General features: G+C 34.9%; 1 protein-coding gene and 1 long non-coding RNA gene across 9 annotated transcripts in view; one reads left to right on the top strand and one right to left on the bottom strand.

Moving 5' to 3' along the window:
* The window catches only part of DPYD (dihydropyrimidine dehydrogenase), an 858,821-nt gene that overhangs the window by 411,101 nt on the left and 433,548 nt on the right, over nt 1-14,172 (top strand). For all 4 annotated transcript variants that reach the window (XM_042952991.1, XM_042952985.1, XM_042952988.1 and 1 more), the window contains exon 11: nt 2,594-2,804. In XM_042952991.1, coding sequence (XP_042808925.1) covers nt 2,594-2,804 — 211 coding nt within the window. The remainder of the gene's footprint in view (nt 1-2,593; nt 2,805-14,172) is intronic.
* LOC122228113 overlaps nt 1-14,172 on the bottom strand; it is a 47,703-nt gene that overhangs the window by 15,026 nt on the left and 18,505 nt on the right. For 2 of the 5 annotated variants that reach the window (XR_006206424.1, XR_006206422.1), the window contains 3 exons: nt 13,348-13,547; nt 4,714-4,839; nt 2,833-3,111 (listed from right to left, as the gene is read on the bottom strand). This is a non-coding gene — a long non-coding RNA (uncharacterized LOC122228113). Of the gene's footprint in view, nt 1-2,832; nt 3,112-4,713; nt 4,840-13,347; nt 13,548-14,172 lie in introns of those variants that run through there. The other 3 variants (XR_006206425.1, XR_006206423.1, XR_006206426.1) reach the window with 3 other exon arrangements.

Genomic DNA, 14,172 nt, shown 5'->3' with positions numbered 1-14,172 from the left:
TTAGCATCACTTGGCAGTTTTGAAGCACAATAAACTGGTTTATATCGATGAGTTATAAGGTGCTACATAATGTAAGTGTGACAAAAGTGACACAGGAAACCTATCTTCTGTATGGAGCCAGATTTGTTTTGTAATTAGAACTATTCAAGAAATACTTTGCCTTCTAGAAATCATACATTTTATTTTGTTGAAAATTAAAACAGAGTCTAAATTCTTTGGCTTTTTCTTTTCCTTTTTTTTTTTTTTTTTTACCTTTGCTCTTGGGTCACCTTTCTATTGCATTCATAATCCTATTGCTAAGTGGTATTGAATAGTTTGAAGAATGATTTTCAGGGGAAAAGTGAATTCAGAAAATTTACTACAAGAGCACCTGGGTGGCTGAGTGGGTAAAGCATCCAACTTTGGCTTAGGTCATGATCTCATGGTCCATGGGTTCAATCCCCACTTTGGGCTCTTTGCTGACAGCTAGGAGCCTGAAGCCTTCTTTGCATTCTGTGTCTCCTTCTCTCTCTGCCCCTCCCCAGCTTGTATTTGGTCTCTGTCTCTCTCTCAAAAATAAATAAACATTAAAAAAAATACAAAAAATTGCAACTACAAATAAATAGTATTTACTTGCACTTTCTATATGTTAAGTTTTGTTTTAGGTGTTTTACATTTCTAAATTGCTTTAAATAACACCACATACTAATTAGGTTTTATTTCCATTTTACATATATGAAGGCTGAAGATCAAAGAGATTTATTTAGTGACTATCCCAAGTAAGCATTAGAAGCCGGTTTCAAACCTGATTCAATTCCACTTACTCCTAATTTTCCTGTCTAAACAGTGTGCAGTTTAAGATCCATTGTTTTGATACTTACTACCCACAATATACCTAATATCTAGTATTTTTCATATTGATAATCTCTTAATTTATAAAGAAAAAGGAAATATTTTGCAATAATAATTTATGTGGTCCAATTTTTAAGGCTTTAAAGCCAATATTCAAAGCATAAAGAAGACATAGGCTGAATAGCTTTGTGCCAACATACAGGAATGACCAGTGTTTCTCAATTTTGTTTTTGTTTTTTTAAGTTATCCCTTTAGTGAGTCTTCATAAACCTTTATTCCTAATTAACCCTCCCCAATACACACACAAACACACTGTAATTTTAATAATATAGATATCCTGTATATTTGTTTATATATTATTGCTCTTATGGGGGGAGTTGTCACAAATTCAATTTTGACATCTAAGATTTTTTCCTTTTTCAAGAATTAATTTTTGATCCCTTATGGATGATATTACTCTCAAAAAGAATGCATGGTATAGACCAACTAAGTTCAGAGCCAGTCAGATATAATCTGATAAGTCCACAAATTGTCATTTCTAGACCAGCAGCATAGCATCACTTAGGACTTTGTTAGAAATGCAGATCCTCAGGCCTCATCTAATCCTATAGAGCTAAAAGTTCTGAGGGTGGGTCCATGCAATTAGTTTTAACAAGCCCCCCAGCTTGCCAAAGTTCTGGAACCACTGATGCATGCCAAAGTTTGGAACCACTAATTATGGACAGAGTGCCCAGAAGTGGGTCTATGATTTGATCACAACATAAGGCAAGTCACTTTATGTCTCAGTTTTTCCATCTTGTTGGTGCCAGACAACTCCTTGTATGGAACCTCACTCAAACAACCTTCTTAATCTCACTTGTCAGGGGTCCTACTAAGAACCCACCTGTCTTCCATGAGGGAGGGAAGGAATGAGGTTTGACAATCCCTCATCCACTTCAGTAGTACAATTTTTGAAAAATACACTCAATATACTAGTTAGGGTTACATTGACAAAGGCCTGGATTCCCCCCCCCCCAAAAAAAAAAACAGTAAATGGAAAAATAAAAAAGAAGTAAATATTTACATTCTGTCTTGATAGGCATCCCATTAGGGGCATGAAAACAAAAACCAGGGTGTCCCATTTTATAGCAGAATAAATGAGGTAATAGATGTGGATTAACTGGGAATTTGTCAAGAAGAACATACTTGTTTCTCTTTCTTAAATTTTTCATTTGCATTTTTACAAAAGTAAGATTAAATGTTATTTGTTTCTTGATCCCACAGTTTCTCAGTCTTCTTTCCTCTACCTACCATTTAAATCATGCACTTGCAGAGATTGGCTCACCCACTTGATTGACTTTTTTCCAGTTTAGATATATGCAACCTGGTAATGATCAGAAGTATTTAATTTCATATGTGGCATGATTGAAAAGAGAAGTTAAGCCTACATAAATGAAAGCATATGGAAAACCAGACTTTTGCTACAGGCAAAAACTTTATATGCCACCAACCATAGGGTATGGTGTCCCTAAAACTTGAGAAATATCTTGTGATGCCATTCTCTGTAAACTTCCACATGACAACTCCAGTCTATTTAAGACTCCCTTGAGTCAGTGATTTGCAAAATGTAAATAGCTGATAACTGTACATCAGCTTTGGTGAAAGAAAAAGCTTTATGTTGATTTAAGCATCGGAAGCTGTAGCATGTATAATTGAATTTAAAACCAAGTATTAAATGGAGAAGAAACATTGTCAACTTCTCCTCTGTTCTGTTTTGTTTTAGGTGGAGCTTGCTAAGGAAAAAAGGTGTGAATTTTTGCCTTTCCTGTCCCCACGGAAGGTTATAGTAAAAGGAGGGAGAATTGTTGCTATGCAGTTTGTTCGGACAGAGCAAGATGAAATGGGAAACTGGAATGAACATGAAGATGAGCTAGTCCATCTGAGAGCCGATGTGGTCATCAGTGCCTTTGGTTCAGTTCTGAGTGATCCTACAGGTAGAGTTCTCGGGAGCTGAAATGCATTATTCAATTGTCTGTTATTTCAGTGCCATAAGAGTTTCCACCTTTCAGGGAATTGTTTTCCACTTTAACATTCATTTTCTTCTTCTAGTATGAAATCCAAGCAATCTTGATTTAAAAGGCTTAGAAATGGCATTTAATGCTTATACAGAATTATTTTTAAAGTGGTGGGGATTGAAAATAACATTAATCTTTCTTTTAAGCTGATAATCAAAATACATAGTCCGTTTTGTAATAAACGTTGCCTGTTTCCTCCGTAAGAATGGCTTTTCTTCAATTAGACCTAGAGTAAGAAAATGTGACAGAGAAGTTGTAACAGCCAATCTTCAATGATTCAGACAAATTAAGACCTAATGAATAGGCAAAAATAGAATCCATGTGTACTACTGTCCTCGTGCCAAGCCATCGCTAGAAACATCAAAATTATCAAATTAGAAAGTTTGAATTTCTGTCACCTCATCTGGATGGCATAAATGGACATGCTAAGGAAGAAAAAAATGCTTTTAACAGAAAGATAAGAAAGGGAAATGTCTTATATAATATTCCAAGTGAGTAATAAGTTAATCAATTAAGAGTATTTTGTGTTATATTTCCCCCAAACTCAGTGTTTTGGGGGCTCATTGTAGATGAAAGCATAGGTACCTATGTTCCTTTATTTTGCAAATTCTTTACCTTTTAATACACACTGTTTAAATGATTAACTCTTTTATTTACTGAAAGTAAAATAAAAGATGTTTTTCTAAGACAGACATTCATTATAAATAACAATAACAGCGCAAAAAAAATCTAAACCTGACAGATCCTATGACTCCCTACTATATCCATGCTAAAATTACATTTTGTGTCTGAAATAGGAAGAGATATATGCAAGCAAATGTGCATTTTTATGCAGCAGATAAGTAAAAAATTCAACCAGTCATCAGGATATTTTATCTGCAGGACATCAAACATCTTGGTATTTGGAAACATCCAGATGTTTAATGTCATCAAGATAAATGTTTTCAAATAGCTGGATGATGGCCCGAATTTGTCACTTTTCATCTAGATGTTTATGTGATATGTAGACACAGTCATAGTGTGGTTTGTTTATCATTAACTGCGTTCAGGAAAAGAGAAAAAAGAAAAACGCATAAATTATATTCTATCATCTAAAAAATCATACTGTTCTTACTACTCGGCACATCACCAAAAACTGAGTAAAAAGTTGAGTCATATTTAACTAGCAATTCTGTTGATGATTCACTTATCAAAAACTAATTTATCTTACCCATCTAAATTTATGTTTCACAACTGACATCTCTAACTAACATTAAGAAAAATGTATTTTTTCCTAAACAAACATAAGTAGATATGACTCACAAGATCATAGAAAATAGCTTTTGCTTAATTTAGTATTTAATTTTTTTAATGTTTATTTATTTTTGAGAGAGACAGAGACAGAGAGACAGAATGTGAGTTGGGTAGGGGCAGAGAGAGAGGGAGACACAGAATCCGAAGCAGGCTCCAGGCTCTGAGCTGTCAGCGCAGAGCCTAACACGGGGCTTGAATCCATGAACCACAAGATGATGACCTTAGCCAAAGTCGGACGCTTAATTGACTGAGCCACCCAGGTGCCCCTTAATTTAGTATTTAAAATATGAAGTGTAAGAAAGTTTGAGTCTAGTGATTTTTATTTGCAAAACCATTCCAGAATTTATTTATGTATTAATTTATTTATGTATTTTATTCCAGAATTTACTTGTATGTTTCTTCCCGTATTTTACATATACTACCCATATACTTTAGAGAAATCAAGGAAAAAAATGGTCTTTCGCTTTCCTTTCTGCCCCCTCCCTTCTCCTGACATGAAATAAATAGAAATAAATTAATCCTTAAATAGAATTACCTGTGCTTTCAGGACCTTTCAATGTTTACGTGAATAAGAAGCTACTTTCCAAGTGAGAGGGAAGATGGAAGAGCTAGAAGGTTAGATAGCATTCATGCCTCTCTTCCCATCAAAACGTTTTCAGAACTGTTTTTTTGAATGGAAAACATTAAAGAAAGGGGGAAAGGGCATCAGTAATTGTCAGAATTTTACCAAGAAAAATATTAAAAAATTTACCAAGATCTTACCCAAGATGATAAGACTTTTTTTTTTCTTTTTGAGATCTCAGTGAACAGGGAAATATTAGGAAAATGAGAATTCAAGGTAAGTAAAGTCATGTGTTAAGTGAAATATCCTTTGAGTTATTTGTGGACAATGAGGAATTTACTTTCATTATTTAAGAAATCTTAGCTAAAAAAAGAAGCTATTCATGTCTCCCTCTTCTACCCTAAATCTTGTTCCATTCTGATACCTATGTGATGATTTATGTGTGACATTTTTGTGATTATCACATATGTGATATTATGTGATTTAATATATTTATTTCTAACACTTAAAACATTGACTTGCCTTCCCACCCCTCTTCTTCCTTCCTTCCCAACCTCACTTCACTTTGCACAGGCTTCAATGGACTACATGCCAAATCTATGACATTTTTTCTGCATTATCATCCTATTTCCTGCATTTGACAATGTTAAATATTTCTTTCTATTTGAAATCCTCTAAGTCACCTAACCTTTCTGGGCTTCAGTTTCTTCCTCTATTAAAAAGACAAGCATAATAAAACCTTATCCCCCTATCTTTCCGGACTGTTATCAGAATTAAAATAATGTGAAAGTGCTGTAGAAATGTAGCACATTATTATTGTTTATGGACACCCCATTTTCTTGTTTTTTTTTCTTTTAACTATTCCTCTTCTGAGCCTATCATTGAGTGCTTTTCTTTCTCTAGCTTATTACTTTTTAGTACTTTTCCAAAGTTCAGACTTTATCCATTTTCTCTTAATGTATTTATTCCTTCATTGAACTGATTGTATCATTAATTCATTTATTTATTCATACACACATTCCTTCTTGTAAGAAATACTTAAACAATTTCTATGTGCAGGTTGAGGCTAGACTTACAGTAGACACTATTGCACTTCTGTGTGACTGGATCCCAAATCTCTTTCTCCATTCCATTCCATAGAAGACATTTCATCCTTTATTATATGCCCATGCATGTAACAAACATTTAGTGTCTAATGAATGCCAGGTACCAAGATGTATTTTGGAGAGTGCAAAGATGAATGAAGTATTCCTTCTACTTAAAAACCTCACAAACTGGGGCTGGAGGGAGACCTTTAAACAAATAATTATTTTACCAAGTGAAGATACATTTAGAGAGATATGCGCAAAGTAAGGAAGGATCATCTCATGAGGTCTCCCTAAAGCATGTCGCTTCTCAACTTTGCTGTTGTTTAAATGGTACTGTAGTTCACCTATTACTAAAGTTCAAAATGTTATCCCAGATTCAAATATCTAACTCCAGTTTTTCTTTTCATTAAATTCACCAATGTTACTCTGTACTATAGGATGAAGGTCCTATTCCTTAGCACTTGAGAACTTCATGAAATGGCTTTATATATACTATGTATATAGCTTTATTTCCCACTCTTCCCTATAGAATTATACCTCCCAGTATCTTAGCACAGGTGGATTCCATAGTGGTAATTCAAAAAGTCCTTGGTGAATACATTATATAAATATATTTGAAACAATTCAAGGAATGAAATAAACTTGACAGAGTACCTATAAAGGATGGTGATAACATATTTTCAGCATTCTCTGATTATAATTGTTTAAATGAAAACACCTGTAGCATCTTAGTTATATCAATAACATGTATTTATAAAGGTAACCTAAATTGGGAAATTAAGTTTTTAATCTCATTTTTTCTCTCATGTACTGCATTACTTCTACAGGTCCTTTGATTTGTATGTTGCACAAAGAACATAAAATAATTTTAGTATTAAGCACTTAATGTATCTGTGATAAATATTTCTTGTTATAAAAATGGCGAATGCCTCAACAGCTTATAGAAAAGATAAGAATATCAAATATATAAAACAAATTTGGGTAATATCCTTGGATTCTAGTTGCTAATTACTTAATTACTGCCAAGGCTGATAATATTTATAAGTGATAATCATTATTTTCTCTAATTCTACTTTATTTCTATTTCATTTTTTGAGTTGTAGCAGTGAGTGGAAAATAGGAACAAAGACTACATATCCCACATCTATGTGCATGGAATATACGTGTGCTTATTAAGAGCAAAATTTAATTGAATCCTTCATTAAGTACTGTCCCAAATTCTAAAGGCAGTGTGGTGTTTGATTTCTAATTTGATGGAGATAATAAAGTCTTAGCCTTATTTGGTGTCTTTCTGTGAGAAACTACAAGTGCTTGCGCCTTTAAAAAAATTCTCATCCATTCCCTCTAAAGTATGTAAGAATCCAAATCACTTTAAATTGGGATTTTATTGTTCGAGACTGATTTTAAAGGCTTTCAGTAAATTAAGCACAAGCTGCCTCTACTGGCATTTCTAGTCCACAAGCATTGCCCTTCACTGGAAATTTTAAAACATTTATTTATTTTAACAATATGTCTCCTCTTCTGCTAAACACCAAAGTCAATGTTTATTGAATTGAATACTCTAATTTTTTGTTTATTTGGACAGTCTCAGGTTTAAGAGACTCCTTGCTTATTTTAAGTTTATCCTCCCTTCCCTTTCTGTTTAGAACCACATTGTCAGTTGTGAAAAGTGTGCATATCTTTTCTGTTAATTTGGAATTGATGAGAATTGTTACCATTTCTACCAACCTCACAGCTTTATTTTTCTGATAGAGGTAGTAACAGTTGGCCCTGTCCTCACATATTCCCAGCAGATCCAGATGACATAATTTTATGTGTCTTTGAATATGCTTCCAGACGACTGAAGGAAGGCACTCTAGCCCATGCCATGACCTCTGTGCCTCTTCTATACACTGCGCCACAGCCACCCTCCCATTCTTTTGAGAAATGTTGACTTTAAAAAGAGCCATATGCTTTGATCTTCCAGAACATACTGTAATTTGTCTTCCAATTAGATTGTAAATCCCAAAAGCACAAAGATTGTACCTTTATAGTAAGTTGTAGTTCCAATAGCAGTCTACACATTAATGTGCCTATACTAGATGGATAATAATATATCATTGCATATTTGATTTGACTTGATTCATGTTAGCATATTAATTTTATTATACCTATTTTGTCCTGCTATGGGTCCAGTTTCGTTTATTTGCTTTTTTTTTAGAAAATATTAAAAAAAATACTTCTTTTTTTCTATTGCTATTAATTTTCCCCCCTATTTTGGCATAAATTGTTGCATTCTTTATAATCCAATAAATATTACACTAATTAGAGTCTATCTGGTATAGCAGCTTCGAGCAGGGGTTCTGGAGCCAGGCTGCCCAGCTGGAAACCTGGCTCCCTTAGTCTCTTTGTACTTCAAGGTCCTGATCTTTTAAGTGGAGTGATTATAGTATCTACCATCTTGAGTTATTTTAAGAATAAATTAATAAAATATGTAAGGCACTTCAATATATGTCTGGCCCAGAGTAAGCATCTCTTAAGTTTTAGATGCTACTATCCTTATGAAACAAAACATAGTTTAATAAGTAAGTTGAGTTATATTGCACCCTTGTGATAATATGAATGTTGTATAGAAATAAAAGCATTTGAAAATCAGGACTTCATCTGGAACTTTGCAGGTTCTGTGAACATGTCTTTGTAAATAAGTAAAGCACATGCTCTTACATTTATGATTTTTTAAATGTGAAATGTTTCCTATATTTGGTTAGTTTTTTTGCAGAAAAAATATTATATGGTTTGTAACTGTATCATACATTTTAAAAATGTTTTATTATCAATTCTGATGTTTTTCATATAATCAAAAGGATTGAAATTTTCTCTCAACTAATATTTAGCAGTTAGAAATCTCCACTTTGAGTTTCTGCAAATCAAGTATTTAAAAATCAAAGGATTTTTAGTAACTTTTTTCCTCTTAAAAATGGTGAAATTGGGCCAGTTTTTGATCAGTTACTTTTTACAAAAATGTTTATTTATTTATTTTGAGAGAGAGAGCAAACGCACGCATGCATGCACACACACAAGTGGGGAGACCTGAGAGAGAGGGAGAGAGAATCCCAAGCAGGCTCCACACTTTCAGCGCAGAGCCTAATGCCCAGGCCCAGCTCCCAACTTTGAGACCATGACCTGAGCTAAAATCAAGAGTTGAACGTTTACTCCAGGTAGGCACCCAGGTGCCCCAATCACTGTTACTTTTAAGAAGGAAAGAGAGAAGTATTTTTGAGGATACTGTTTGAGTTTTTAAATGTTTGAAAGTTATGGGATGATATAATTAAGAATATGGGGCGCCTGGGTGGCTCAGTTGGTTGAGCGACCGACTTCGGCATAGGTCATGATCTTGCAGTCTGTGAGTTCAAGCCTCGCGTTGGGCTCTGTGCTGACAGCTCAGAGCCTGGAGCCTGCTTCGGATTCTGTGTCTTCCCCTCTCTCTACCCCTCCCCTGCTCACGCTCTGTGTCTCTCTGTCTCTCAATAATAAATAAACATTAAAAAAATTAAAAAAAATAAAGAATAAACACCTCATGGCACCTGGGTGGCTCAGTCAGTTAAGCATCCAAACTTTTGATTTCAATTCAGGTCATGATCCCACAGTTCATGAGATCAAGCCTGCTCAGGGCTCCTTGCTGAGCTGACTTTAAAGGGCCTGCTTGGGATTCTTCCTCTCTCTCTCAATCTCTCTCTGTCTCTCACCCTCCCCCGCTCATGTGTGTGCATGCTCTCTCTCTCTCTCTCTCTGAAAATAAATAAGTAAACTTAAAGAAAACACTATGTTTTTGGAAAAAAGAGAAAGGATGAATGGTGCCAATAAACCTGACTCAGCATAATGCTGCAAGGCACTGCTCAGGAGAGTAAGTGACAAAGTGACTAAACTATAAATATACCATGGTACGTGTGGCCCTTCTTCTAGGAAAGGAGTTTCTACATGTCACCCAGTGCCTACATTTTCTTTCTATTCATCTCACGAGAAATAACAAGGAAACACAAAGCCCAATTCCTTCTGAATCAACTCCCTTGATAGCATTAACCGCAACTAGTTTCATGAAGGGAGTGTTTTGGGGGGAAAAGATTTTAAAATCACTTTCTAGTTCCTTTTATTGGAAGCCCTCAGAAAAGTTTTTTAAAACCTCATGGGGTAAATCAAAGATTCTGCCAATACCAGCTTCGAGTGTAGCTTTGATTCACCTGCTCCCATACTGAGGAAAAAGTGCAGGCCATGGGATAATGTGCCTTATTGTGGCCTAAGTCAGATTTAGAAATTGCCAGGCATGCATATTTCCTTATCTCTTTTACCAAAAATGAAGAGGAAGGGGATGGAATGGGTACTGAGTTCAAACTATGACTTAATCAGTCGTATTTTCACCATTGTATGCATTTTTTTTTAAATAAACACAAATACTTGCAATGAAGTTTCAAGGGAACAGATTATGGAATACTGAACTTTATGGGAGATGAAAACTTTTTGGTTGATGGCACAAATGTTAGAGGAAGGGGCCTACTAATGATTACTATAACTGAAAATGGATGAGATAGAATTGAAAACCAAAGTTGTCATCCAGTGTAATTTACTGGGTATGTTATTGTATAATAACTTGCATGGGACTTTTGTTTTTATTTCCAAATGTGCTGTAAGGGACTTAAATCAAATATTGCAGTCCCCTCATTTCACAGGCTTATTTGTTTAACTAATAACCTCTGATTGCCTGCTATTCCAGGCACTGAGCTTAAGTTCTAAGGATGAAGTGGTGAAAAGGCCAATGCCAAACCTTGTCTCCAGGAATGCAGTTTAACAGGGAGACTCACAATTACGATAAATTGCACTGCAAGAGAAGCACGGGAAATAATCTAAGGGTCCAGGGAAGCTTCCTAGAGGAAGTGGGTTGTAAATTGAACTTTGAGGTGTATGTGGGAGTTTCCAGGTGGAATGGGGGTGGAAAGGAGGGAGCCACAGGGAGATTATGCAACTTGCTCAACACCACACCGTTAGATTAAGCACTTTACCGTCATCTTAAAAAGCTATATATAGGGGCGCCTGGGTGGCTCAGTCGGTTAAGCGTCCGACTTCGGCTCAGGTCATGATCTCGTGTTTGGTGAGTTCAAGCCCTGTGTCGGGCTCTGTGCTGACAGCTCAGAGCCTGGAGCCTGTTTTAGATTCTGTGTGTCCCTCTCTCTCTCTGACCCTCCCCTGTTCATGCTCTGTCTCTCTCTTTCTCAAAAATAAATAAACGTTACAAAAAAAGCTATATATAAAAAAACCCATGTCTTTAGAAAGTTGTCATCAGCCTACTTATTTCATGCATGTTCTCCTCTTTATAAATGAAGGTCTGAATTTTCCATTTTTCTTTCTAAAATTGAACTTTTTATTTTATGATTTTTGCCATTCATTCTCTCATTATTCATCATGTAGCAAATGTTTCTTAACATCCAACTATGTTATATCTACTGTCCTGGTGCTAGGAATACAAATAAGAGTAAAAGAATGTCTTTGCCCTTCAGGCATTCGTATGCTAATGGGAGAAATGGACATGTAAATACATACATTGCAAACGATGTGCTAATTTTGAGATTGCATTTGGATTGGGTTTTAGAGCTTCAGTAGGAGTTTCTCTGTTAGAGGGAATATCATACACAAAAGTTTAAGCTGACAAATGGTTTCATTTGACTAGACAATGTTGGGAAATTCTGTTTAGCTGGAGCAGGTAATGTATAGTAAAATAAGGGTGGGACATGCATAGGGATAAGATGGCAGGAAGTTTGGCTACAAACTTATTTGGAATCAAGAGAGTTATATGACAATCTACGGATTCTGGATTTTATCCTATATACATCCAGGTGACAAATGGAAGGTTTAAATATGGGATAGGTCTTTATTGTTAATGATATAATTCTGATAAGTGCTTGGATTTTGTACCAGTTATATATTCTTCAAATAGTTGGGAATTAGAAACCATGAAATCACCTCTGAGGTGGTTCATATAAGAAGGCAAGTGTGTTTTCTAGTGTTGAACACCTGAATTAGGCAAATTTATTTACCCAGTCATGGGTATGATCCAACAATGTAGGTCCCCTAATGGGAAGCTGCCCCAGTAGGATTGTTAGTATTAAAGAAAGGAGAGAACCTTTGCCCAAATAGTCAGTTCCCAAGCTGTAGGCATGACAGAAGGGAGTTATGCATGCCTAATTTCTTCCTCCAGATTCATGAATTATAATTATGAATTTCAGCTTTTTGAAGACTGGTAAGATACGGAGAGACACCATGAGTGTTATAATCATGAACATTTCAACACATGGAAGAAGGCATGAGAAGTATGAAATAAGCATGTTGCTTTACAGGGGCAGTAATACTGAAAAAAAGATGGCCTGGAATCAAGACAGAATAGTATTAGTGAAATAAATTCAACTATTTTTGTTAGTTTAAGTGGCTACTTATTAAGGTCCAGATTAAGGTAAAAGAGGTAGAACTACAGAAGGGCATTCAGAATCATGACTATTTCTGAAATAGAAGAGTCAGGATTTGGTCATCTGTTTGATGAAAAGGTTGAATGTGGAGTATCTAGTGTGGTAGTTCGATCAGATGTTCATAATGCTGATAGCATTTGGGAATACAGCAGATAGAACAGATCTGAGGGAAATTGTGATTTGTTGTATTTGGATTTGCTCATTCATTCAACTGGAAATGGGATTCGAACTCAGAAAAGAAAGAATGATTGAAAACAGACATTGGGAATCATTACATATGATTTATCTTGCCTTTTCATTATCATAGCTCAGTACCTACAGCAGTACTGCTTATTGATTGAGTTAAAGAAGGAAAGCTGTCATAGCCTATAGTTTAGATAACACTTTAAAAGTATGATAAAAGAGGATATGTGGTATTTCTTCTGAAATTCCAGAAACATCTCACTTATCACATTATGAAGAGGAAAAGTCAACGTAAGTTACCGCTGCTTTTCAGATGGTAAATATCTTAAGGAAGACATGGTGTCAAGACAGTTTTATTCCATTATTCTGTACCTTTGGTCTTTTACTAATGCGTTTGGTTCCTTATGCTACCATTTCATTTTATAATGCCTGAGTAATAAAACATTAATATGTCCTTTGTAATGCTTGGCCCCATGATGAGAATGAATTCTTTTTAGTCTTCCCTATACACTGTCTTGCTTTCAATTATATTTTGGTCAAGAAGCTTTCTTAGGAGCCCAATAGTAAAACTGTACATGTTTTCTTAAAAATTGCCCTAATTATCAGGTTTTTTTTTCCATAAGTGGGGATGAAGTACTGACATTTCTGCAAAATAACCAATGAAAATAATGGAATCTTTGCACAGTTTTTCTTTGGAATTATTTTAAAAGGGTGGAGGTGATGAGGAAGGAGGTCAGACTGATAACAGTGTTAAAAGTGATTTGGAATCAACATCACATCACTTACAACTGCCTTAGACATCCATTTGAAGTACACCATGATATTTCTGTAATTATTTTACTTACCTCTACTAACTGCATAGGAATAGGTTTGTTTCCCCAGTGAATAGCTCTGTTCAGAGCCTTCTCTTATCTTTATTTTCCAGGTTTCACTAGTGGTTGCTATCATATGCATTCTTACATGGAGACAGTGGATAAATCAGTAGTTTTCCATCAAATCAAAGATTACATTCAAGAGGTAGAGCAGTGACATTAAACAACTTTGGCTGGAGAAAGAAGGTAGAAAATGGAAAAATAACATAATTGTTTCAGAGAACAGAAATCATAAAACATAGCCAGTGTTATTCAATATATAGTGAATATAATAGATGTCTGGAGTTTTACTGACCATGGCGTATTATATTTGTCTCTTAAATACTAGTTAGCCATGGTATACTAAAAGTTTATTCTGAAACCTAATATTCTTATGAAATATTAAACTATGCTAGGCTCCTATGCAATGTAAAGCCAAGATGTAAAGTTTAGTTAAATTATAAAGCCATGATGCATATTTTATACTATTGTTCTTAGTAATATGTATTTTGTATTGGAGATTATTTTGTTGTTAATTACTTTGCATTTGTGTTCTTGGCTCAAAACACAATATAAAAATAACAATATACCTATTTAAGATAGACTTTAGTTAGGTGAGACATTGACCTGAAAAAATGTAAGTTTTAATTGTATAAATTGGAAAATTACATTGAATCATATCTAATATCTATCTCCCAAATGTGGAAACTACTTAATTCAAATGGAATATATACATGTAATTTATTAGGTGTTCCAACTGTGCTGGCATTGCAGGAGGAGAAAGCCGGCATTAATTTTAACATCCATTCAGAGGTCCCA

The sequence above is a fragment of the Panthera leo genome, chromosome C1 (genome assembly GCF_018350215.1).
Source record: "Panthera leo isolate Ple1 chromosome C1, P.leo_Ple1_pat1.1, whole genome shotgun sequence".
NCBI classification, from domain to species: Eukaryota; Metazoa; Chordata; class Mammalia; order Carnivora; family Felidae; genus Panthera; species Panthera leo.
Note: the sequence above shows the minus strand (reverse complement) of the source record. Positions and strands in the feature narration are given on the sequence as shown.